General features: G+C 43.9%; 1 protein-coding gene and 1 long non-coding RNA gene across 3 annotated transcripts in view; one reads left to right on the top strand and one right to left on the bottom strand.

Moving 5' to 3' along the window:
* Positions 1-23,177, bottom strand: part of LOC116183807 (uncharacterized) — a 33,543-nt gene that overhangs the window by 4,071 nt on the left and 6,295 nt on the right. Inside the window, exon 2 of one of the 2 annotated variants that reach the window (XR_013340257.1) lies at positions 21,929-22,053. This is a non-coding gene — a long non-coding RNA (uncharacterized LOC116183807). Of the gene's footprint in view, positions 1-20,779; positions 22,054-23,177 lie in introns of those variants that run through there. The other variant, XR_004148503.2, reaches the window with a different exon arrangement.
* LOC110480062 (neurotrypsin) lies at positions 1,440-21,174 on the top strand. Its single transcript, XM_031505232.2, has 16 exons — positions 1,440-1,669; positions 1,753-1,943; positions 4,019-4,064; positions 5,263-5,499; positions 6,770-6,893; positions 7,607-7,782; positions 8,110-8,257; positions 9,075-9,253; positions 9,641-9,782; positions 10,795-10,997; positions 11,953-12,094; positions 12,345-12,550; positions 13,109-13,187; positions 13,423-13,545; positions 14,083-14,363; positions 15,897-21,174. The coding sequence occupies exons 2-16, from the start codon at positions 1,872-1,874 to the stop codon at positions 16,205-16,207; spliced, it is 2,469 nt and encodes an 822-aa protein (XP_031361092.1). The 5' UTR covers positions 1,440-1,669; positions 1,753-1,871; the 3' UTR covers positions 16,208-21,174.

Here is a 23,177-nt window from a genome sequence, read left to right as displayed (position 1 = left end):
CCAGTGCAGGCTTCTGCTAGAGGTGTTAAACCCTGTGCGTCAGAGGCCTGAACAGGGAGTGTCTCATGGGATGGAGTTCTGAATGAGCATCAACAACCTCTAGTAAGGAGCTAGTTTCTCTGAATGCTAATAGAATTTCTGTTCCTGCTTCCAGTATGTCCTTTCCTTGTGTGTTCAGTGGAGTAAGTGGTTCTAAATTCTAACACAGTCCCTTATTTTTATTTTGTGCTGCTTCTTTGTGCTGCTGCTGCCTGAGAGTTACAGTCTGATGTAGCATCTAAGCTATTTCCATCCCCTGCTGCCCTGATCGTCTGCCTCCCTGACTATGAGGATATAGGAGATTTGCTCCTAATTAACTGAGTGTAATTCTTGGCCAAATCCATTCCAGAAACAGCTTCTTTTTACCACTTAGCGACTCCTGTAAAAGATCCAGCATGTAGGGAAATTTCCTTCCCTTTGATGGGTGACTGAGGATGAGGCAACACAAAACTGTCACATGAAGTGAATAATGGGCAAAAGTGAAGGAAGAAAAAAAAAAAAAGAGACTTTTTGTCAAGTCAGTAGATTTTTAGCAGCTGGTTCCTTGTTTTTATGCTGAAGGTGTCTTTGGAAGTGCTACTCAGCAGACTTGGCCAGAAGTGAGCTCATTTCTAAAGGTGACCTTCATGTTTCATGCTGTAGAACACCAGGAGCATTGCTCCAAAATCAGAATAGGAGTATAGGAAATGCCTATTAGACTGAGCTGAGAAGCAGCACAAGGAACCTGTAGAAAAAAAAAAGATTTCTAAGACTAAGACTGAACAGCTTCAAATGAACCAACTGTTTTCTTAGATTTAATAGTGTTTAAAACTTGTAGCCTTGAACCCTAATTCATATGAAGGACCAGCAAGTTCATGGCCAACAATCCCATGGGATGGGATTGTTCATGGAAATACAATAATAATTAACCGTATGCAAAGCATCCTAGCCAATTCAGGGAAAATATAGCCCAAGGTCAAGGAGACACTCAGTGGCAAAGTTCTCTGGTTGCAATACCCATGATGGCATGATACAGGGCTGAAAATTGTGAGCACCCTGGAGAGGGCTGTGTCACCTTTGGGTTTTCCAGGGGAGATCTAGAAGTTGCTCAACAAAGTTTTCTGGGTCCCATTCAGCTGGGTTCAAATCTGAGGAGAGCTGACCTCGGGAAGCTGCAAGCTGCTAATCGAGGAGGCAGCGGTGGGGGGAGGATAAAGTCCAGATTCCTTCCAAGAAGTCTAATCTCTGGCAAATGTGCGCGCACACGCCGTTGCCTTTGCCAGTTGTTGCTGGGGGCTTTGCAATAGGACGCAGCCCCAGCTCCTTGCCGTGCTGCAGCCTCTGTGCCTTGGGAAGAGGAGGAAAAGGCAGCTGGGGAAGGAGGCTGCAGGAGAGGAGAGGAGCGGGCGGCTGGCCCCGCCGCTGGGCAGAAGGGGCGGGGAGGCGGAGGCTGGCGCTGGGAGCAGCGCGTACCTGGAGCACGGGGGAGCCTGTGGAGAGGAGGGGACAGCGGGCTGAGGGCTGTGCCCCACCGCTTGTGCTCGCCTCCGCCCGTCTTCGAGTGTGCTAGAGAAATTCGGGGACATGTTGTGTTCCCTTATTTCCCTCCTCTCTTCTTTCCCTTTCTGAAGAGAGGAATCAATGAGAAGAGGTGCGGAGAGGAACGGGAAAGTGAAATTCTAAGATGCTGCGAGGAACATTGATCGCTCTCCTTACACCCCTTTCCTTGCGTAGAAATGGAAACGGCACCCCGCTCCCTCCGGTGCGGAGCGGCTAGCGTGGGAAAGCAGACCCTGGCAGCTGAATGAGAATGTGATGCTTGAAGAGCCTTCTGCTCTATTTGTACACGAGGGATGGAAATCGCCAAAATACTCGGGTTCCTGGTAGAGCTCTCAAGTCTGCTATCTTGTCTCAGATGTGTGCAGGTAAGAAAAGGTTGTTTTTCTATCTGATTGCAATAAGTCATATGGCTCTTTTAATATTGTCACTTTAAGTGGATATTGTTATTACTTGAATATGTTTTCTAGAGCATTTAGGCAGTTGTCTCTGAGAAGGACTGGGGGCTTGGGGAGAAATTTGTTTCATTGTGCATATAAATTCAGAAAAATAAATAACCAGGAAAGCAGGATACACAAGGGCTTGCAGATGCTTTGGCTTGGGTTTCCAGTGTTTCTCAGGCACTGCAGTGACCCTGGCAGGAAAGATCCTTTATTTCTGTTCTTTGCTGATTGTCTCTCTTGCTTGTGGACAGATGATTTATAGCTGCACAGACCTGGGACAATGCCTGCAGCATAGGCTGTTTGCACTGAATTTAATTGGTGGCGATGGTCAGCATTGGGGTATTTTAGAAGCTGCTGCAGAAACTGGCAGCAACTAATGTTTCATTAGAAGGGAAGCTTATTACTTGGACTGCAGTATTTTGTTTATGGTCCAAGAAGAGCTCAGTCTCTCATCTATCTCCTATTACTAGTCTGACCCATCCTTATATCACTGGCAGGCTTACATGTGTCTGCAGGTGTGCACTAAAAGCTAGGGATTGAGGGACCTGGATTGTGGTGCAGTCACAAAAGTACAGCTTAGCTCACTTTCTACTCTTTGCAAAGAGCTTTGAGATCCTTCAGTGTTGTTGGTCCAGAAACCCTTATGTGGGCTTGCAACAGACTGTTACATGCAGATAGATTATTTTTTTGCCTGAAAAGGGTTTATCTGTGATCCTTTTGTGCATATAAACCTGGGATCTGATCTGTTACTACTGAACCATGTCAGGAATTCATCTTCCATATCCCATTCTGACTTCTGGGAGGTGATGCTGGAGCTTGGCCGTGGTTGTCAGCACCTTCTGGATCATGTTAATAAGCTTTATTTGAAAAATTTATCTGACATGAATAAGTGTTGTTCTTGTCAGGTTTCTGTAGGAATTACCTCTATTTATTCCAGAAGTGGATTTGGTTTAATTCCAAATTTAACTTCTCCTATTTTCCAGGAAGAGGTGAAGCTGAGAGAGGCAAAATTACTGCATTTTGAAGAAAACCACAACCATTACCAATAGCTAGTATCCTTTAGCTGCACATCTCTGCTCTGTGAATTACAACTATTTCTTCATATAAAAGTATTAGAAATGTTCATTTACAATGTTTAAAAACTAATTAAACTACAAGGAGCTAGCATAAGCATGTACAGTTTTTTCTTTTCACTCTGAGTCTGTGAAGGTCTTGCACTTGCTTGTGCACCATGTAGTGATGTTGAGTGGAGATCTCTATCTCTCAGCCTATAGTCACATTACAACCACAAAAAAAAAAAAAAAAAAACCAAAAAAAACCCCACCAAAAAAACAAAACAAAAAAAACCCCTACCAATAAGAGGAAATACAATTTTGGGGCCAGACAGGATGCTAGAATTCTGAGGACTTTGTTTCATATTTTTTGGTCTTAGCTATTTAACCCCATTTAGATAATAACACCATAGGCCATATAATATTTTCAAGTATTAAAAACAACATCCTCAAAAGGCCTTGGATTTTCTTCCTTGGATGTTTGCCGCTTTATACGTGGATGTTTATTACCATTTTAACAGGTATTCTGGGGGCATCATCCTGTCACTCAGGTAGATAAATATCTGCTTCTATAGCTGTAGATTACTTGCCCTATAAACAGTGAGAGAATGAGTAGTTATTATTTTTCTTACTGAAAATAATGATTTTCATCTAGATTTCCTTTCCATAGGCATATCACTCAGACTTCCAAATCTTTTGGAAAAAAAACCAAGCAGATTTCAGTAATGTAGTGCTTAGATCAAGGGCAAATCTCTGCAGACCAGTAATTATTCATTTTGTTGTTAGTGGACAGAGCTATGGTTGTATTTGAAGAGGAGCAATGGGGAGACCAGGGAAGAGGCTGGGCACTAGGGTGTGTTTGCCTAAAGCTGAGCTGCTTTTAGGACATGCCCATGTTTATTTCATTGGATAATCATCTCTCTGCTTTTGCTCTGTTTCTTTTCCCAGGCTTTCCTGGGATCCAAGCCCAACCAAAACCATTTGCACAGTGCAGGTAAGAACAAGAAGTTATTAATTCAGTCATTGGGCAGACTCTTTCCTCCAGTGGTGATCTGAGACCATAGGCATGACTGCTACCTTGCCTTCTTCCTTTCTTTCATCACTTCTTCAATCTTTTCTCTTGTCCCAGTGCCTGTTTATCTCCTTCATGGCCACTTCTGTTCCTTCATGCTGAATGCTCTTGCAGCTCCCTGCTCCTCCCACATGTTCTTTTCTTTAATCTCTTTCTTTGCCTTGGTCTTTTTTGCATGCTTACCTTTCCTCTGCTCTAATAACTAATGAATTCTCAGACACCATCTCTGAAGGTCCCAGTTGATGTCACACATATTATTTGTTTTCCAAATGCTTGGTACTGACTTCCAACTGCTTCTCATTTTTGTACCTTGCATTTGACCTTGCTGTCACTTACCCCCTCTGGGCCTGGCAGTGGCTAGAAGGCAAATGACATGATGCAAAGTTACCTTGTACCCTTGCTCTTTGCTCCCGGTGCAGAAGGGTTTTCTGAAAGTGTTGGCTTCTTTCTGTTTATTTTGTGAATGGAGCTGTAAATATCCCTTTCTCAGTCTACTCTTCTCATGTTATGGACTCGATAAAGGCCACAAAACCTGGGTGGTTTTTTCCCACTTTGTTATTTCAGTGCCATTAATGGAGAGTTTTCTCCTTTGTTGGGGACCGTAATAAATTCATTATTGGGTATTTTTACACTGAATATTTCACATGGGAACTGAAACGTTGGCACTTGCACTTCCCGCAAAATATATTCCCTTTCCCTTCCAATATATTAACCAGGTTCAGAGAAGCCAGATGATCTGCTCATGTGTATAGGGAACATACATGCTATGAGATACAGTGCCATTTCCCACCTTCCTGCTTTGCACAGTTCTGCTCCAAAGTGAGTACATGTATTGCATGTACAGTAATGGGAGCCAGTTCAAATGATCATGTTTGGGCCCTAAGTTAACACTCTTCAAAGGTCTGTCTGGGCAGTTCATTGCTTCAGATCAATTTGTGGTTTAGACAGTGAGTATTATGAATATTCTTTGAGCAGCTCCTTGAAGAGTGATAAGAATTTGAGTCAAGCAAGCAGCAGCTGAGACTGCAGACACAAGGGGTATCTCTCATAAGCAGCTGGTGTCTCCCATGTTCAGTGTGTGATGCCTTGGGTGATGCTAACCCTCCCTTCCTGTGCCCAGCGCCCAGCGTCTGTGCTGTGGGACCTCTCGGGTACTACAATGGCTCACTGGCAGTCACCGAGGCTGGGGCAGAGTGTCTCAACTGGGCAGAGTTCCCTGATTATATTCAGCAGTACCCAGACCGTGGCCTGGGGGACCACAACTTCTGCAGGAGCCCAGACGGGGGAACAACGCCCTGGTGCTTCTACAGGCTTGTGTCAGGAGCCATTGGCTGGGCCAACTGTGACTGTAACCAAGGTAAGGGCTGTGCTGCCTCAGGGCTCAAGCCAGAAATGTGCGTTGCACAGACTTGCAAGTGGCAGGTGGAACACCCTGTGGAAAAAGTACAGTACAAAGGCTGATCTGAATTGTTGAAATAATTAATGCTGGAGGCTAGCCTCTGTGGGAGAAGAACGTCTGTATATAGTAGGGGGTGGATTTAAGCTGCTGTAGCTGTAATGCCTTGTATAGATGTTTTATTCTCATACAAGGAGACTACTTTTTTCCTACTGCTAACTTATGCCACTTTGAAGACAGTTTCAGTTATGTAGAAAACAACCCACTTCTGCTCCTTTAGAGTCCATATCAGAGCACTCCTCATGTAAGTGTAGCAGTTCAAATATAAACTTCTTCAATATAAAATCTTCTGTGGCAAGGCAGGTCATAGGCTTGTGTTAAACTTCCTCAGTGCTGGCAGAAGGACTACTGTTTACTTTGAGGCTAGCAAGGAGCTGAGTTCTCTCAATGCATTGGCTGCTGTGCAGCATTCTTGAAAATGTCCTGTTTTCTGACCTTCCTTGCTTTCCCTGCATTTTGCAGAACAGTTGAAACACCAATTTAATAAATGAATTGGCTGTCTTTTCCCTTGCCAGTGGATGTCCTTTCAAAGATGGCTTCATTAAAGGGAAGAATCTAAGTGTAGTGGTGCTGTGTGCCTGCACTGAGGTACTGCAGACAGGTGTGTCCTTGTACAAATACATAACTGAGTGAGGAGATTGTGCTTTCTAAACAGTGGTAACATTTTTGGTGGGGTGGGAATTGAAAGGGTATTTACACTGGCACTTCCTTTTCTTAGAGAAATTAAAGAGGATCCATCTGCTGTTACTGAACATCTCATATAGCAACAGAGTCATGCAGGTGAAGTGATGGAAATAGATCAGTGGAGTGTCAGAAGTAATTAGATAGATTTTCATACACCCTTTTAAGATAGCATGTAAAATCATCCCCATTCCACAGAAGGAGAATCCAGGAGCTTTTGCAGAAGCCAAATTTCCTACTGGTGTTACCATGGATTTGAAAAGACCATAACATCAGCCATCCTCCCAAGCAGACATTGATGGGATTGGGAAGGTGCCATATACCACACTCTTTCATGCACACCACTTTAGTGCCAGCATAGGTAAAACAGGGATCAAAGAAGCCAAGTACAGTTCAGCTTAGCTACATGCAAAGTCCAAGACTTGGTGGTCTGAAACTTCTATCAGCAGATAACAGCTGGTTTTAGGTTGATTGTTTTCTCTTTTGGAAGGTGCTGTGCGGTTGGCTGAAGACAGTAGTGTGGAGCTGTACTTCAATGGACTCTGGGGTACCATATGTGCTGACCACTGGACTGACTGGGATGCCAGTGTTGTCTGCAGGCAACTAGGTCTCAGGTGGGAACCTTGGTCTGGTTGTGAGAGGTCCCTGCTCGTGTGGTTTTTGAAAGAGCAGCCCCTGTGGTTACAGTCCCTCTGTCAGAGTGTGTTGGCTGGCAGAAAGGAGTTTGTTTTGTGGTCTAATATCCCACTTACCAAGGTCCTTTTGCACGATTTTCTTTCTGTGGCTACCCCCAACCTAACTGGCATTTGCAAGAATTTTTTAAAACAATGGTTTCTGCTTCATGCTCCTGATTGTGGAAAGTGAGCTGTGAGATGACATTCCCTTTTTATGATCATCAGCTGGAGTTACTATAGTGATCTAACAGAAATTTTAGGAGTATGAACTCTCTTTGGGTATCTGGGATTTGGACATTCAAGCTTCAAAATAGTAAGGAGATAAGGTCCACAGGATAGGGAAGGTGATTCAGATAGTTTGTTGTTTGTGTCTGTTGATGGATTTGTTCATTGCTTTCAAACGAGTGGGCCATTTCTGAATACACCAACTCCTCTACAGTAGGTGGGCACATAAAAGGATTAGAAAGTGTTGTGTACTTGCTTGTGCTTTCCCATTAGCCTGTAAATGGTCACTCCTTTATGCACTTCCAATTAACTGGGCACACCGGGATGTGAAATGCCACAACTAGACTGGAGAGTCATGACAATGGAGGGAACTTGTAAGTGAAGCCATGCTGTGGCATTTCATTGCTCTGTTGCATCCTCTGTACCAGTGAGATCGGCACAGCTGGGAAGAAGAGTCATTCCAGACCATGGCCTGTTCCCCTGCACCTGCAGTCAGCAAACTGCCATGGAGATGAGGAAGCCCTGCTGCAGTGTGGCTATCAGGGAGCTCTGTCAGGAGCTTGTAACCAGGGGAGTGCCGTGGTAACTTGTGTTCCTCCACAAGGTAAATCTCCAGGGAAAGATCTCAATTTCCCAAAGATGGCTGATGCTTATGACCATATCCCCTTTTTATCAAGCCAGGTTTTTGTCTGCAGGCAGAAAATTCCTGGTCATCATAACAGCCAATTAAAGAGGCATCTCTGGCCCAGCAGTACCCCACTCTGGGGGCTGCAATCACAAGTACTTGTGGGGGGGTCTAGAAAGGAAGATGTGGTAAGAGAGTATCACAAGAGCTCCTCTGGCTAGAGAATGATTCTACACCCTAAACTTCTGGATGTGATTTGTCTCTGTCTTGTTCTGTTGTGCTCTCTTTCCCTTTCTTGAAGCACAGGTGTAGGTGCCCCACTTCGTATAGTTGGGGGGAAGGAGAGCTTTGAAGGGCGAGTGGAGGTTTACCATGATGGCAAGTGGGGAACAATCTGTGATGATCAGTGGGACGACCGGGATGCTGAAGTAGTCTGTAGACAGCTGGGACTCAGGTAATTTCCTTGCTGTATGTCATGGAGTAGTAATAGAAGTAGGCAGAATGAAGAACATGAGTGTCCCATTACTATACTACCTATAGGAGAAATACAGAAACCCTGGGAAACACTTCTGGACTGATCATCCTATGAAGGGATTTTGTACCCCATTCTTGTCAATTTTATGGGTTTGTGCTGTGTTAAAAAAAAAAAAAAAGTATATTCCTGTCTCAGGACTGTTTGTGTTTACTGTTCATCATTTTTGTATACATCCTAATACAAATCTTGGTAGCCTCAGTGACAAGTTGTCATGGTGATTTTCATATGTGAACTGCAGTTGCTTACTTGCTTAAGTTTAAACACCTCTAGTTTCACTGGCTGCCCTTATCCTCTTCAGACAGGAAAGCAAGAAAGATCACCTCATTTTTCTGTGTGCCATTCAATGCTTAACATGGGAGCTGTTGTTTACTGAGCATTCTTGAAAATCACATCAGTACAGCATTATTTAAAATAGATTGTTCAAATTTGAGATCCTTCAATCTTTAGGAATTTTGCCTGTTAAGAGATTGTAACTGAGACTGTGGTTATGTCATTGTCTGCAGAAGTCTGGACTGTTTGTATTGTAGTAACATTTTTGTTATTTGCTGGAAGGGCTCATTACAAACTTTACAATAACATATTTTAATTAACAGTTGTCAACTCCACTGTGTCAAAAATACAGATGACCTATGGGAGGACAGTGACCCAGCATAGGACACTCCCTGTGCAAGGCAGAATCTGAGGACACAAGACTGTGGCCTTCCTTACTGAGCATACATGTCTGTTATGTTTACAGTGGGACCCCAAAAGCCTTGTCATGGGCTCACTATGGGCAGGGATCTGGCCCAATCTTGCTGGATGAAGTGCAGTGCTCAGGGAATGAACTCTCCCTCGATCAGTGCAAGAAAAGTGACTGGGGACAGCAAAACTGTGACCACATTGAAGACGCTGGGGTGTCCTGTGACCCTTTCACAGGTACAGCTCTGCCAGTCAGATGCGGTCGGTCTCACCCCCACATAACTTGGCTTGCTCAGCAGGTTACCCCCTGGTTCAGGATTCTGCACAGCTTCCATATACAGCTCCCACAAGGGCTGTCAGATGTGGAGGCAGAGAGTAGAACAGAGGCAGACTTGGTGGTGTTCCCATGGTTTTGCTCAGGTAGTGTGGAAAGGCTGAAGCCAATCCTCCCTGAGAGATGAGTATGTTTGGAAGCAATGAACACTTGTATTTTGAGTACCCACAGACATCTGTGTCTTTTGTTTCTTTCACTGGTGGATGGTACAGAGACCTAGCAGCAGTGCCCAGGCTGTTTCTTTTCTCCCCTGCTGAGTGCTGGCCCTCTCCTTCTCCCACCCCTTGCAGAGGGCATGGTCCGGCTGGCTGGTGGCCGCAGCCCCAGCGAAGGCAGGGTGGAAGTTTACTACAATGGAGACTGGGGCACGGTGTGCGACGATGGCTGGACAGACCTCGGTGCCCAAGTGGTCTGCAGGCAGTTGGGCTTCAGGTAGGACTGAGAGTGTGTACTGTCTGTGCTTCCTAATTTCAAGGATTAGACTCCATCACCCTTTACTGGCATAGGCCGGATTTTAATCCTTCAATGCTGTCTTTGTTAGAAGGCTTATTACCATTATACAACTTATTAAGGAAAGATTAATAGGTATCCACATCCTTTCCAAGGGGCAAAAATAAATCTATTATCTCTTGCCTCAGCCTGTTTTGAAAGGAGATAACAGGCTTAATACTGTCCTTATGAACCCCTCAGCAAAGTCAGAGAATTTTCTTTAATGCTCCTTAAATTTGCAGATGTCACTTCTACTCTTTCAGTAAAATCATACCTATCTGCTCCAAATGTATCACCTTCAGTAGCTGAACAAAGACCATCAGGGCCAAAAAGAGTAGTAATAGGGATTTTCAACCCATTGCTGAGCTGTCATCCCTTCAGGTAGGAGTTAGGAAAGATTTAAAATCAGGATACTCTTGCCTTTGAGGTAGTAATATGGGGTTATGTGGATTTTTTTAAACATGATTGGGTCCTCCTTCTAAAATTTCCATTTTATAGATGAAAGAAAGACTAAACTAAATTCTTCCCTTTGAGTTCAGCTACATACTACATTTGTCATCTCTTTTATTGCCTAAGTTTGCAGCTTTCTGCAGTTCAATTCCAGGTAGCTGTTTCCTATAAAAAGAAGTAGAATTACTTAAATGTTGACATTTATGATTCCTCCTCTACCAGCCCCTCCCTAAACTGATGTACCTGCCATAACTGCAAAGCAGCCTCTGCTTTGAACATGCCTTTGACCAAACACTAGAAAATTGACTGGTCTGAGGAGGCCTCCCTGAAAACTGAAGCTGGTGAGATGTGAGGGTGCTCGGTTGCCGTCCTGTGTGTCCACTGAATATTTTAGGCCAGGAGGCCACCAGTATCACAGTTAAGCAGGGGAGTTTCTCCTTGGATCTGAGCTTGGGTCCTTGTATGGCATTTAGAGTTTCAATGTTATTTTCTGTCCTTCCTCTAGTGGTCCTGCTGCCCTGGCTTCTGAAGGAGACTATCCTGCTGGCCAAGGCTTCATCTTACTGGATGACGTGGCATGTGTAGGGACAGAGCTGTCTCTCCTGGACTGTCCCCACAGCAATTGGGGGCAGCATGACTGTTCCCATGTTGAGGATCTGGGAGTCCGCTGTTCCCCAGAAAGCAACACGGTCATGGATGGCAGCCTGGGTAACTCACCATGCTCTTGCTCTGAACAGTGGGAAAGTTTCAACTTCTGGTCTGTTTTCTTGGAAGCTCTGGCAGATGTGGGAGTTTTCCCTGTGCTGTTTCAACAAGGGGTCTGCTTTTTTATTAGGAATGAGCCCTGGCTGAATTGGGACCAGACCTACTATCAGACCAGCAGATAAATGGAAACTGGAGAGAGTTGTATTGGCAGTCTCTGAAACAAACCTCAGGGACTGAGGGACAGTGGCTGCTTTATTGAGCCATTGCTCAAGGGAACCCTTTAACTAGACCTTTCAGGAAACTTAGGTGTGGTTACATTAGTGCCACACCTTGCCAAGACAGGAGGATTTCAGATGGAAGGGGGGTTACTGTTTGCACTCCCTTGTGTGGATGGCGCACTTCTAATTAAAACTGTGAAAATATTTCAAGTTAGCATAATTTCCTCATTTATACAAATGCCTGATACTCTCCTCTTTCCTTACTATAGGAGACTTTCCAGTTTGTCAGACATTTGCTGAAATAGTTGGCATCCAACATTTTTGTTTTTCCTGGATGTAGAAGTCTTCTCTTACTTAGACTCATGTAATAGTTTTACAGTTAAATTGATTTTTTTCCCCAGGCATGTTTAAGGCTGTCTAACTTTTGTCTTAGGAGTTAATAACTTTTTATTCTTGTTCTTCTCTTTACCCAGCTTTCAGAGTATGATCCACTGATGATTTCTAGTATGTATTAAATAAATTAGTATGTATATAGTCTTCTGATTCAGCACAGAGGTAAAATGTCTTCATATAAACACAATTCTTTATTTTATTCTATTTTTATTTTTTTCCTTTTTTTTTTCTTTTTGTTTTAAGCTTACTGATGTCTGGGATTAATCTTTTTCTGTAGAACCCAAGTTTTGGACACCTGACCCTTCTGGTTATTTTGCTTGCAGCAGCCTATATGTTTTCTCCTTCAGGGCCTCCTGTGCGGCTGGTGGATGGAGAAAACGCCAAGGAGGGCCGGGTTGAGGTACTGCTGAATGGGCAGTGGGGCAGTGTCTGTGATGATGACTGGACAGACAGAGATGCCACTGTGGTTTGCAGGCAGCTGGGATTCAGGTAAGAGCTGTGGTACAGGCATCTTACAGATAGAAACAGCTCTCGGGAGCACTTCTGGACTTGTTTCTGGGGGCTTAATTTTAGTTTTGGCACGCCCAGATATGCTTGAGTGAATAGGTTGCTCTTCTCACTCTACTACTGTCTGTGTGTGGAGTGACACATAAATATTATTTCACTTAAAATGCACTGGTGCCTCAGGTTCGCTTGGCTCCTGCTCATTGCAGATTAGCCACCCTCTCTCTGATTGCAGTGGCACAGCAAAAGCCAGGTCAATGGCTTATTTTGGCGAAGGCCATGGGCCCATCCATCTGGAAAACATAGAATGCAGTGGCATGGAGCACGCCCTGGGGCAATGTGCCACGCCTGACACCAGGATTCACAGCTGCTGGCACAGTGAGGATGCTGGGGTGATCTGTGACTATGTGGAAGAAAAGGTCCAAGATATCAGGAGAACAGGTGACATTCCCATTTCTTCTGTGCAGGAATGTGGAGCTCTGTTTGTAGGATCTCTGCATGCTTTTGTGGTTTTTCCCTGTCATTCTTGTCTTTGGCTGAAACTTCACCTACAAAATAAGCAAGTCCTGTCCTGCACCTCCTATGTTTTTCTTGTATTCAGTGTATCTTCTTAGCAGCACAGAGTGTTCCAAATTAGTCTGAGGAGCTCCACCCCTATCAGGCCTTTGAGCCTGAAGAATTTCCCCACAGCCAAGTCACTATACTCTTCCTTAGAACAGCACCCATAAGCAACCTTTGGGGTTTAGAGTACTGAGGAAGTATAAGTATAGGTCCCACTCTTGGTGTGAGAATATAGAGAGTTCAGGTAAGCACCTCCAGTGAAATTAAAGAAACCTATGGGATCAAATGTTCTGTGAATTCCACATTCACAACACAATATAGTTGATTACCTTGAGGATTAATGCTCTCAGAGAAGCTGAATGGTATTTGGCTCTGTGATAGCAATGCTGATATTTAAGGTGAAGGTCTCTACCCAACTGCTCTAACTTTGCCATGCAGGTCCAGAGTCTGGTGTGTGTGGGATGCGCTTGCTCCACCGTCGCAAGAAAAGGATCATAGGTGGAAACAAGTCTCTGAGGTACCACCGTGTAATTGCTGAGTCAGACTGGTTCCAGCTTTCCTTCAGGCTAAGGAAATAGTCTGGCAGATGCTGACTACATTAATGCATTTTCACTGCTGATTTTTGAACTTGGTTTGAAGCAGTATCTAGGGAAGAATGCAAGCCAGCTAAGCTCAGATGAGACAGAGTGGATGGGAAAAGAGGAAAATGGCTGCCACGTGTGTGAGACCGCTTATTCCTGTTTGTTCTTCAGAGGCAGTTGGCCATGGCAGGCCTCACTGCGGCTGAAGGGTTTTCGTCGAGACACTCGTCTGTTGTGCGGAGCAACACTGATCAGCAGCTGCTGGGTGGTGACTGCAGCCCACTGCTTCAAAAGGTGTGTTTGGGACTGGGGAGCCCCAAGGGATGTTTAATGATGGACAAGATAACCTCATACAAGTTTATCCTCCTCAGCCCAGTGGAACTACATGAACAAAGTTTCTAAACTAAGACCTTCAGGTTATGATGTGTGTGATCTTGGAGTGCTTATGGGGATAACTAGACTTGCTTTTTCCTTCACTGCTTACACCTGGCCTCTTAACTCTGAGGCTTTACAGTGTAAAGGGGACCAGCATTTTGACATTTTAGGTGCTTTAAGGAACTGTGAACAGGTCAGTTCACAAGCCTGTTGCAACTATAATAATAATTTTTATAGGGAAAAAAAATCCTGTGCCTGGTAGATAGTGATTTGGCACACCAAATCTGCAACAGCTGGCATGATCATATCTACTAAAGAGGTCCCACAGTCCTGCAGCTGGAACTGTTTTACCACTGTGGTGTGAGGAGGTGGTTCAGTATCATAGTAACTGAGACTTGTGTGAGTCTGCTTTCCTCTTAGTAGGAACATTGAAATCTTGAGTCTGTTTCTCTCTAGGTTTGGTGTTGATGTGCGGCGCTACCTCCTGCGAGTGGGCGATTACCACACAGGTGTGAAGGACGAGTTTGAGAGGGAGCTGCCTGTGGAGAGGATTGTCCTCCACAGGAACTACTGGGCTGGCAGCAATGATAATGACATAGCCCTGGTCCGGATGTGGGGCAGAGAAGGGCACTGTCTCTCCTTCAATCACCACGTTCTGCCCATCTGCCTGCCTCACAGGAGAGAGAGGTCTGACATCAACAGGCAAGCCTGCATCATCTCTGGCTGGGGAGACACAGGTGAGTGGTGGGGCTTTGAGACAAGAGAGGTGAGGAAGTCTGCCTTCAGCAGCCTACATGGGCCATTAATTTATGTCAATTCAAGGCTATGTTCTCACTGCTCCCATTGTCTGTGCCACTGCACAGTGCTAAGGAATAGGAAGATGAGTGGGGTTTTGTGCTATTGCGTTTTCATCTGATTTTGAGGCTTATTGAGCCTGCTCAATATTGCTGAAAGCTTTGGTTTCCACAGCATCCCTCCGAAGCTGTGAGAGAGACCAATGCTGCCATCTGGCCACAGTCCTCTCTTTCTTCCCATTTCTACACATGTGTTTGCCCACAGCAGACCCCTAAGGGAGCAGCCTGTGCAGAGCTGCTCCCAAGCCTGTGGGAGGCCCCCATGTTTCCATGACCTGCCTTCTTCATGGTACTATCATAGTGAAGTGAGGGCTTAGAGGTAGAAGGAGCCCTCAGTGAGAAATCTCTCTTGGACTACCTTGCTTAATCTCCCTGTGTATTTCTGCAAGGACAGATGGACTCTTGAGTCTGGTTTCTGCCCTGGGTTCAAGACAGCCTGGATCTAGCCTCTTTGAACATATTGCTGTGAAGCTTCCTAGGTAAAAGGGTGCATGGAGGCCTTTCTGGGGCTGCTATGACTGGAAAAAAGCCACATGTTCAGAAAGACTTCCTGCCAAAAGCCCCAGAAGTTCATCTGTTGGTTTTGGACTTGCCCGTCCCTCTCAGCTGTTTCCTTAGCTATTACCGCAGCATTTTAACTGCAAGTACGTATTTGCCTTTGGAGTCCAGTTGTGCCAGTTGCACGTGTCACTTCAGGATATTTGGGGTGGATCAAGGAGCAACTTAGCCATGTAACTACCTTAAGCTGTACTGGAGCTTAGTGGCTAGAATCCTTCCCACGCACCAATCCCAGCTTTTTTAATGAGGAGCAGTCACCTACTACCTTGTGAATTTACATAAACCTTGGGCACAGAAAGGTCATACTCTAATATAACACATTAGCCTCATGTTCTGGGCAACCCTGGGCTAGTAAAGAGATGAGATCAAATAGACTCAAGTCTGGCCAAAGATGAAGGGAATTCCCTTTGAATAGTATTTGAATGCCTCTGAAGCATCTTCTAAAACTTCTCTGAGGATTGAGCACTTAACAGATACTACTGCATTTATTTTCTTGAGAAAATACTGTCTTTTCTTTCCTCTTGAGGAGGAAACTGAGATTTGGAGAGGTGAGATAAACTGAACAAGGTTCATGTTACTTGTTGACAGAATCAGAAGTAAGACTCATCCTTTGATCTAACCTTTTTCTACAATCCTATTCCTCATATCTTTGATCTTACAGCTCTTTTTTTGTGGTCTGGCTTGGCATCACTGTTTTCTGAAGTTCTTGTGGTTTCAGAGATGCTGACCTCAGCCTATTTCTGTGCTGCAGACTTGACATGAAATGTTTAAGTGTCTGTTTTTTTAGGGAGCATTGTTGCACCAGGTTGCTACTGTTGCCTGTATGTGAATCAGTCTGGCTGGTCTGTTTTATTCCAGGGAAATCCTATTCCAGAACCCTGCTGCAGGGGGTGGTGCCCCTTCTCCCACGGGAAGACTGTGAGGCTCGTTATGGGCAGAAGTTCACCAACCGCATGATTTGTGCTGGGAACCTCTCTGAAGATAAACGGGTGGACAGCTGTCAGGGTGACAGTGGAGGGCCACTCATGTGTCAGAGATCAAATGGACGCTGGATCATTTTGGGCATCACTTCCTGGGGGTATGGCTGTGGTCGGAAGGATTCACCCGGTGTGTACACAAAGGTCAGCAAATTCGTACCCTGGATCAAGAAAGTGACCAAGCTAAAATGAAAATGACTGAGCACTTGGAATTTCAGCATATGGTCCTTTGGCCCTGCACTAGGAGAAGGCTGTGGCTTTTGGCCTGTGACTGATGGAGATTTATTTTGTCATTGAACACTGGCAAAAGATTTTAATGTGGAACTGGAAGGAAAACAGTTAGGACCGATTCTTTAAAGTCTTTGGTTTCACTTTAGTCTGTAATCTGTAAGCAGAGAAAGCAGGTGCACAGTGGTAACAATGCTAAGTACACGTTCCTCTAAATACCAGAATTCTTTAATGCAATCACACTTATTCCTTTGCCCTGGCACACATCATGGTCGTATGTTTGGAAAGTTGAAACATATTGCAAGGAGAGGTGAGATGCTTGGAAGATGGCACCAGGTGTAGGCATAGTGGAAATCCTCAGATTTTTTTTTTTTTCATAACAGCTCTTTGCAGTTCCAGGAATCAGAAGATTTGACCTGAGTTGAGGAATAGGCTCAGTTGGGTTTTTTAGCTTCCCTGATATGTCTCTAGGGGGAACCTTTTCTCTTCTGAATAGTAGGTCTGCTCCCATAGGATCCCTTTCAAGTGTCTGCCTAGACTAAGAGATGCTTGTCCCTTCTGCTGTAATCCTTTGTCACACATTTCCATCTGCCAGATGCTGTGATTTTATTGCTGCTTTTTTGCTATAGTAGTTTGTGTGTGTGGTTGGACTTTTTTTTGCTTCCCCTAAGTAGCATCTTCTAGAATCTGTTGTTGGTGTGAGAGGCAGTAGCTTTCTTGCCCTCGTGATCACTATGAAGAACTTAAAAATCTGACCTCAAGTGGATGAACAGACTTGTCATTTTTCTTAAATCCAAATGTAATGTTAATCTCAAACATTGAGGTGTTGAATCAGATTTAACAGCACTGTGGGGACTTCCTACTGGTCCCTTATTCATCATAGTTATTAGCTGCCCTTTTTTTGTGCTGCTAGTCTTTAGTATTTCTGTGTTCACAGTTTTCCATGAAACATGGTAATACTCCTGGGGCATAGATACACCTCAAGCAAATTACTCACTCCTTGTGAAAAACAGTAAGTGTGCTGCAAAGCAGCTTCCCACTTTTGTGAAGTATGTCCTATTCTTGAAACCTCTGGGCCATGCTTCCTTTTTTCTCTTCTTTGCACTCTTTCTCTTTTCATTCCTCTCAGTGGGAGTAAACTGGATTAACTTGAGGGTATGCAAGGACTGTCATCAAGCTGCAGTTCTCAGCCTGAGCAGATATAATGCTGAGAGAAAGCAGGGGTTATTGAATATTACAGTTTCTTCTTTCTGTCTCATCCAAACAAATGAACAGAGTTCCCTCTTGTGCCTTAAGCACTTTTTAAAATTAATGTGTTATTCTTGAGTAGTAAAAAATGTAAGTAGACAGAAGGGCTAAGTGCCTTAATAGTTGTGCAGTGCAGCATTTTCTCACTGTGTACAGATAAGGCAGAGAGGAGACAGGTCTGTGTAGGAGGAGGAGCAAAAAGCTTAGATGTATAACCAAGGGCTTGAATGTGGAGGATAATACAGGATGGGACATGTGAAATTTGTGCCAGATGTGCATGTTTTGGGTAGGCAACAATTGGGTCAGGCACTGACCTTCTGTCTGGAAGGTTTGCACTCAGGACATCGAGGTGTATCTAGGCATTACCAATGCAAGAACAGAAGTCAGAGCACAGTCTGTGGATTAGCAATGTCATATTACAGGGCATATGGTGACAGAAATTGCCTTGTGTTCAAAAAGTAGTGATTTCCTAAAGCTTTAATTTGTATTCTATAAATTAGCTTAATGTAGAGGTGCTGACCTGACTGGGTGGCTGATTTTTGTGTGTGAAGGCTAAACTAAACCAGTTTAATTTACCCTTTCCAGGTATTATAGGATAGTTGGACTACCAGTGTTGCAATGGACTGTTCTAAAATCCTGCTTGCAAACTTTATTTAATGAAGAATTGTTGGCATCTTTGAAATATTCAATGTCAGGACTTTGAGACAAACCTGATCTGTTTGTGCCTCTTCTTGAGGTGCTGAATGTCTTCAGCACAGCTTTGTGCTGAGAACCCTGTTTAAAATGCCAGACTTGATCCTTTGGCAGCACTGTGCTCGGTTCCACATGGGCCGTGCCGTCCTATGGCTCCTGGCAGAGTCTCTAAAATGCAAGCTGCAGACTGCTCCTCTCTCCCAGGAATTAAAATGCCAAGAGGACTGAGGGCAATTATGCCACAGACCTCTCATCTTGTGGGAGATGAAATGCCAAGTTCTACACTGGCAGGAGTAGTACCTGTCTGGGAAACATGGAGGGATATGACTTTTACCTTCAGCTTCCCCTGAGCCAGCATGCTACAGCAGCTCAAATGGAGTTTCTGTGCCTTGGGTGCTGGGACATCTCTAGTTTAACCTGGTTTGATCTTTCACTTTAACCCCAACAGGCACAGAAACACCCAAAGGATGACGCTGTGAGGTTATTTCCCTAAGCTTACTTAGCAAGTGGCCATTCAGGAGTTAGCATAAATTACCATTTAATGTAAGTGAGATGTGGGCCTGGCATTGTGTTCTGAAATTCCCATGTTCTAGTTAAAAATATTTCTTTCTCCTAGACCTTATCACTATGAAAGCTGTGAGAATCCTTGTAATTAACACCCTTTGAGTCCTGCATGAGCCAGGAGGAGGGAAGGAAGTATCCAATCTCCTTTGCCTGCTTTTATCCCTTTCTGGTGCTGTAGGTGAGCCTGGAAGTACTCTCCTACATTGACCTGGCCTGTTTCAGGACACAGCTGTTGCTCTTCACTGTTTAACCTGGGACTGTGGCCCAAACCAAACTCATGTGCTTTGCCACTGAGGCTTACTGGAACTGCCTGGTTGGATGAACGGCACTCAGTCACCCTAGGACTGTATTTTGTAATGTTGGACAACAGCAGATATTTCAAAGAATAGTATGTATGAGTTGTGCTGAACAAGTTTTAACAACCTTTCCTTTGGGGAATTTTGTTCTTGACCCATTTAAATTAATTACTTGCATTACTATTATCGTCATTAAAAATGGAAGTACAAATACTTGATCCTCTAGGTGCTGTACAAACACTGCACTATTCTTTTGTCATTCTTTTTTTTTTTCTGAAGTGTAAAAGTTTATATCCCTAACTTGTAAAAACTATTTAATGTAACCAGCCTTCATCTTCCATATAAATGTTTAAATTTTTTTAGTTTAAATCTAAGCTCTCAATCCCAGTATTTTCTGTCAATGTAAACCATTATAGTTTTATTCTCCATAGCACATAATTTCTTTTTGTGGTTCCTGAATTAATTGCCTTTTGTTTTCATTAAGTAACATCTGTCCTTGTGTTCTCAGCCACAAGAGGAAATAAGGGGCCTGGCTTTATGTTCTCTGTTACGTATTATTCTAGAGATAGCTCCTTTTCTAAGATTGGCTTCTCTGTATCTCTTCAATCCAAACTGTCTAGGGGATTTGATATCATGCTGACTGTCTGTGTCTTTCTGGTGGGTCTTTAAACTTTGGTAAACAACTGAATGCAGTTTGCCAGGGGAGGCTGTATCCTCTGCTGATTATTTGAGTCCAGTTTTCTATAGCAGCAATTCTGTAAGTGATTTCAGTGCTATGTTTGTATGCTGGAGCTAGTTTTAAACTTGCTAGTGTGGTCTTGGTGGCAGCCTTGCTTCAAGGGGATGAAAACCCACTGAGATTAGCTCTCTCTGTGTCTCAGGTAGGTGCAGCTGTCCCACTGAGCTCACAGAATTTGCTGTAGGTCTGTCTGGGGAACTCTGGGCAGGGAGCACCTGGAGAGCTGTGTAGATCTTTTCCTGTGCTGACATATGTGGAGGGCTAAGACAGTCCACCTTCACAGCATTAATCCATTGAATAAGGCTAATGCATGTGCACTGGTTCCAGGATCTGAGAGATCAGTCAGTGTTGCTGGTGGCTGCACTGTGCCACATGGATGCTCTGAGAGAGCTTTCCATAGCAGAGTGGCACGTCGTGGCTGTGTGGGAAAGGGAATACCACTGTGAGTGGCTAGAAGCATTGGCAGGAGTAGAAACATGGCTATGGTAAGGATCTAAGGAGCAGCTCTTAGTGCTGATCCTATCCCTCCTTGAGAGAATACTCTAGTGCTCCAAAGGCTGCCCCAGTACTGGGATCTTTCTGACCTGCAGTGCCTGCAGTGGTACTATCTCAAACCTGTACATACTATGGCTACCTGAAGCTGGATTAAAGATTTATCACTTTCTTGTAGCTGAACACTGTTCTGATGAATTCTATGAATTATGTTTTTTGCTATAATTAATCAGGCAGCTGTTTATTAACCTGGACAAGATGTCAATTACCCTTGTAACCGCTGTAAAACTGTAGCAGAAAATAACAGATTTCTCTAAGTTTCTCTAAGGTTTTTCTAAGTTTCTCTAAGGTATGACTGGAGGCATTGGTGAGGAACAAGGAAAGTGGGCATTTGCTATCTCAGGGGTAACAGAGGTAGATCTGTCTTTTGTCTGTCTTCTTTTCTTTCTGAAGCCTGTATCCTGAAGTCTTTTCACCTCAAAAGAGCTGCAGTGATTCATCAACTACTTGAAGAAGGATTTTAATGCACATATTTGACAATAAGATGAAAACTTCAGAGAGATGAAACTACACTATGGTATTTAACACTATCTTGATAGACTTTCTGGGAGTTTCTTAGAGAGAACAGAATCACCTCTGGTGGTAACCAAGTTGAGACTACTCCTTGTAGAACAAGGCACTGTGACCTGTACTAATGCACATCTCCTGGACTGTTTGGAAAAATATTTAATTTTCCACATCAGAAACTTGTTTGTGTAGTAGCCCACTCAAGTCCTATTAAAATCCCTTTCTACTAAGGGCTGAGTACCTCTGAAATCAGTCAAGTGCCAAAGCTGTCATGTCCCCTGGATCACCACCAATGGCTCACAAGTTATGCTAATAAATGGATTATACTATGACTGTGTGGGGCTCTGTCTTATTTTTAATAAAGGAATCTGTTCCAAGGGCAGATTTTAGGGGTTTTTTTCAGCATTGAGTTAATTAAATTTGTCTATTAACATTATTTTTTGAGAAGCTTCAACATGCTAAAGCATGTCACAAAGTCAGCATCACATTAGCTGCCATTCCAATGAAAGGCAACAATTCTTCAAATTTCACATTTTTTGCCATTTGGAACAGGTAAAGAGCAGGTCAGCTCATTGCATTTAAAAAGTTAACAGGCTTTAATGCATCAACTTTCTAATTTGTTGTTACAGGTGATCTTCCTATACAAACTTGTTTGACATGACTTAGTCTCCTTTTAGTCTACAATTCATGTGTCATCACTCTGCAGAGTCAAAGACAGCCTCTGGAAAAGTGGAAGTGGGATAAGGGAAGTTCAGTTTGAGTGAGCCATTGGTTCAAGAACACTGATATACTCTACCCATGCTGCCCCACCACTGAAACCTGAATTTCTGTTAAAAAAGTCTGTTTTGAAATATGGTCCAGCTCCTTGTAAAGTATGCAAAGACTTTTCCAAGTCATTAGGGTTAGACTGAAGCTTGGTGTGGCTGATGCCTGCAGGCACCAAGAATTATAGTGTGTAAGTTTTCGAATGTACTGACTCCAGCCTGCTGTTCGAAACCAACATGCACGCACTGAAGAAAGAACTTTTGTAGTTAACGCTTTCCTCACTTCATGTTTGCTTTTGCTTTTGGGGTTTTCTATGCCTACCTACATTTTCCTACTTGCTCATGCAAAACTGGGAAGCAGAGTTCAGGCATTTTAGCTGGTCTTCCATGGGTCAGCAGGCACTGTTTCATCCCATCAATCCTGCAGGGCTCTTCTGTAGTCGCTGCCTGGAAAAGAATGTTGAAGCTGTGGTTAAGGTTACAAGTCTATCAAATGTCATTTTGTATTAAAGCACTTGCCTACTGCTTTCCTGTGGTGAAAAGGCTGGGGAGGAGTGTAGAGCACAAGCTTACTTGTTTCAGATTGTCTACTCTCAAGATATCTTTGGATTTTGAAAGTGAAATATGAATGAGGAGAAAACTGAGCTTTACTTCATGTGGTTTTCTAACGAGGATAGCTACCATATTCATTGGGAGAGAGGAAGAAGGGCATTCAGGTATCACCACTGATATTAAAAAATTCTTACTTAGGTACAATTTCCTCTTTCTAGTGGAATTAGGATATTGGTCAAATTGCCTTGGTTCGCTAGGCTGAGTCCTGTGCTAGTCTTAAACTGGTCTGTTTAGAAAGGGTTCCTGGCATTGGAAGGAGGTTTCTATGGAATTCTGTCCATGTGCAAAAGTGAAAAGAGTGAGCAGAGCCAGCAAAATATGGATGGTCCAGGTGAAGTAATTTATGTTTAGAAAAACCTTTGGATTTAAGATGTGCTGATGGAGGACAGGTGTAGAACAGACAAATTAAAACAAATTGGTGAAATCCCAGTGTACCACTTGATCTTCTCCTCCCTGCTTTTCAAATCCCACACATTCTGCCAGAATAAAAGGCACTGTTCTCTTTGCAGATTTTCAAAACTAGCCTGTCACCTGAAAGGAAGAACCAACTTCTTTGGTTCAGCTTTACTAATGAGAAGCTGTGTAGCTGTCACTGTCAGCTAAGCAAAAGGCCTTGTTTCTCCTATCCCTTTATATCTGCAGTGGCTTTCATGCAAACATCAGGGCAGCTAAGGGCTGAGCTGGGAACAGGGGGAACTCAGTGCTGGGCTCATGATCAGTTGCTGCCTGACAGAAGAAACAAGCTGGCAGGAATTAAAATTTCAGCAAGTGAATCCTGTTGGGAAGCTGAGGATGCTTTGGTTCCCAGCCCCTGGCAGCCCTGGGGCTCAGGAGCCAGCAGCGGGTACTGCCAAGGGTACTGCAGCAGCATGCTCTCCTGTCTGCCCACCTGCCAGCCTGCACAGCACCCTCGGCACTGCAAACACTGGAGATTTACTGTGGCAATGTGAGTGGACAAC

The sequence above is a fragment of the Lonchura striata genome, chromosome 7 (assembly GCF_046129695.1).
Source record: "Lonchura striata isolate bLonStr1 chromosome 7, bLonStr1.mat, whole genome shotgun sequence".
Taxonomy (NCBI): domain Eukaryota; kingdom Metazoa; phylum Chordata; class Aves; order Passeriformes; family Estrildidae; genus Lonchura; species Lonchura striata.
The sequence above is the reverse complement of the archived record's forward strand: the minus strand, read 5'-3'. Positions and strand labels throughout refer to the sequence as shown.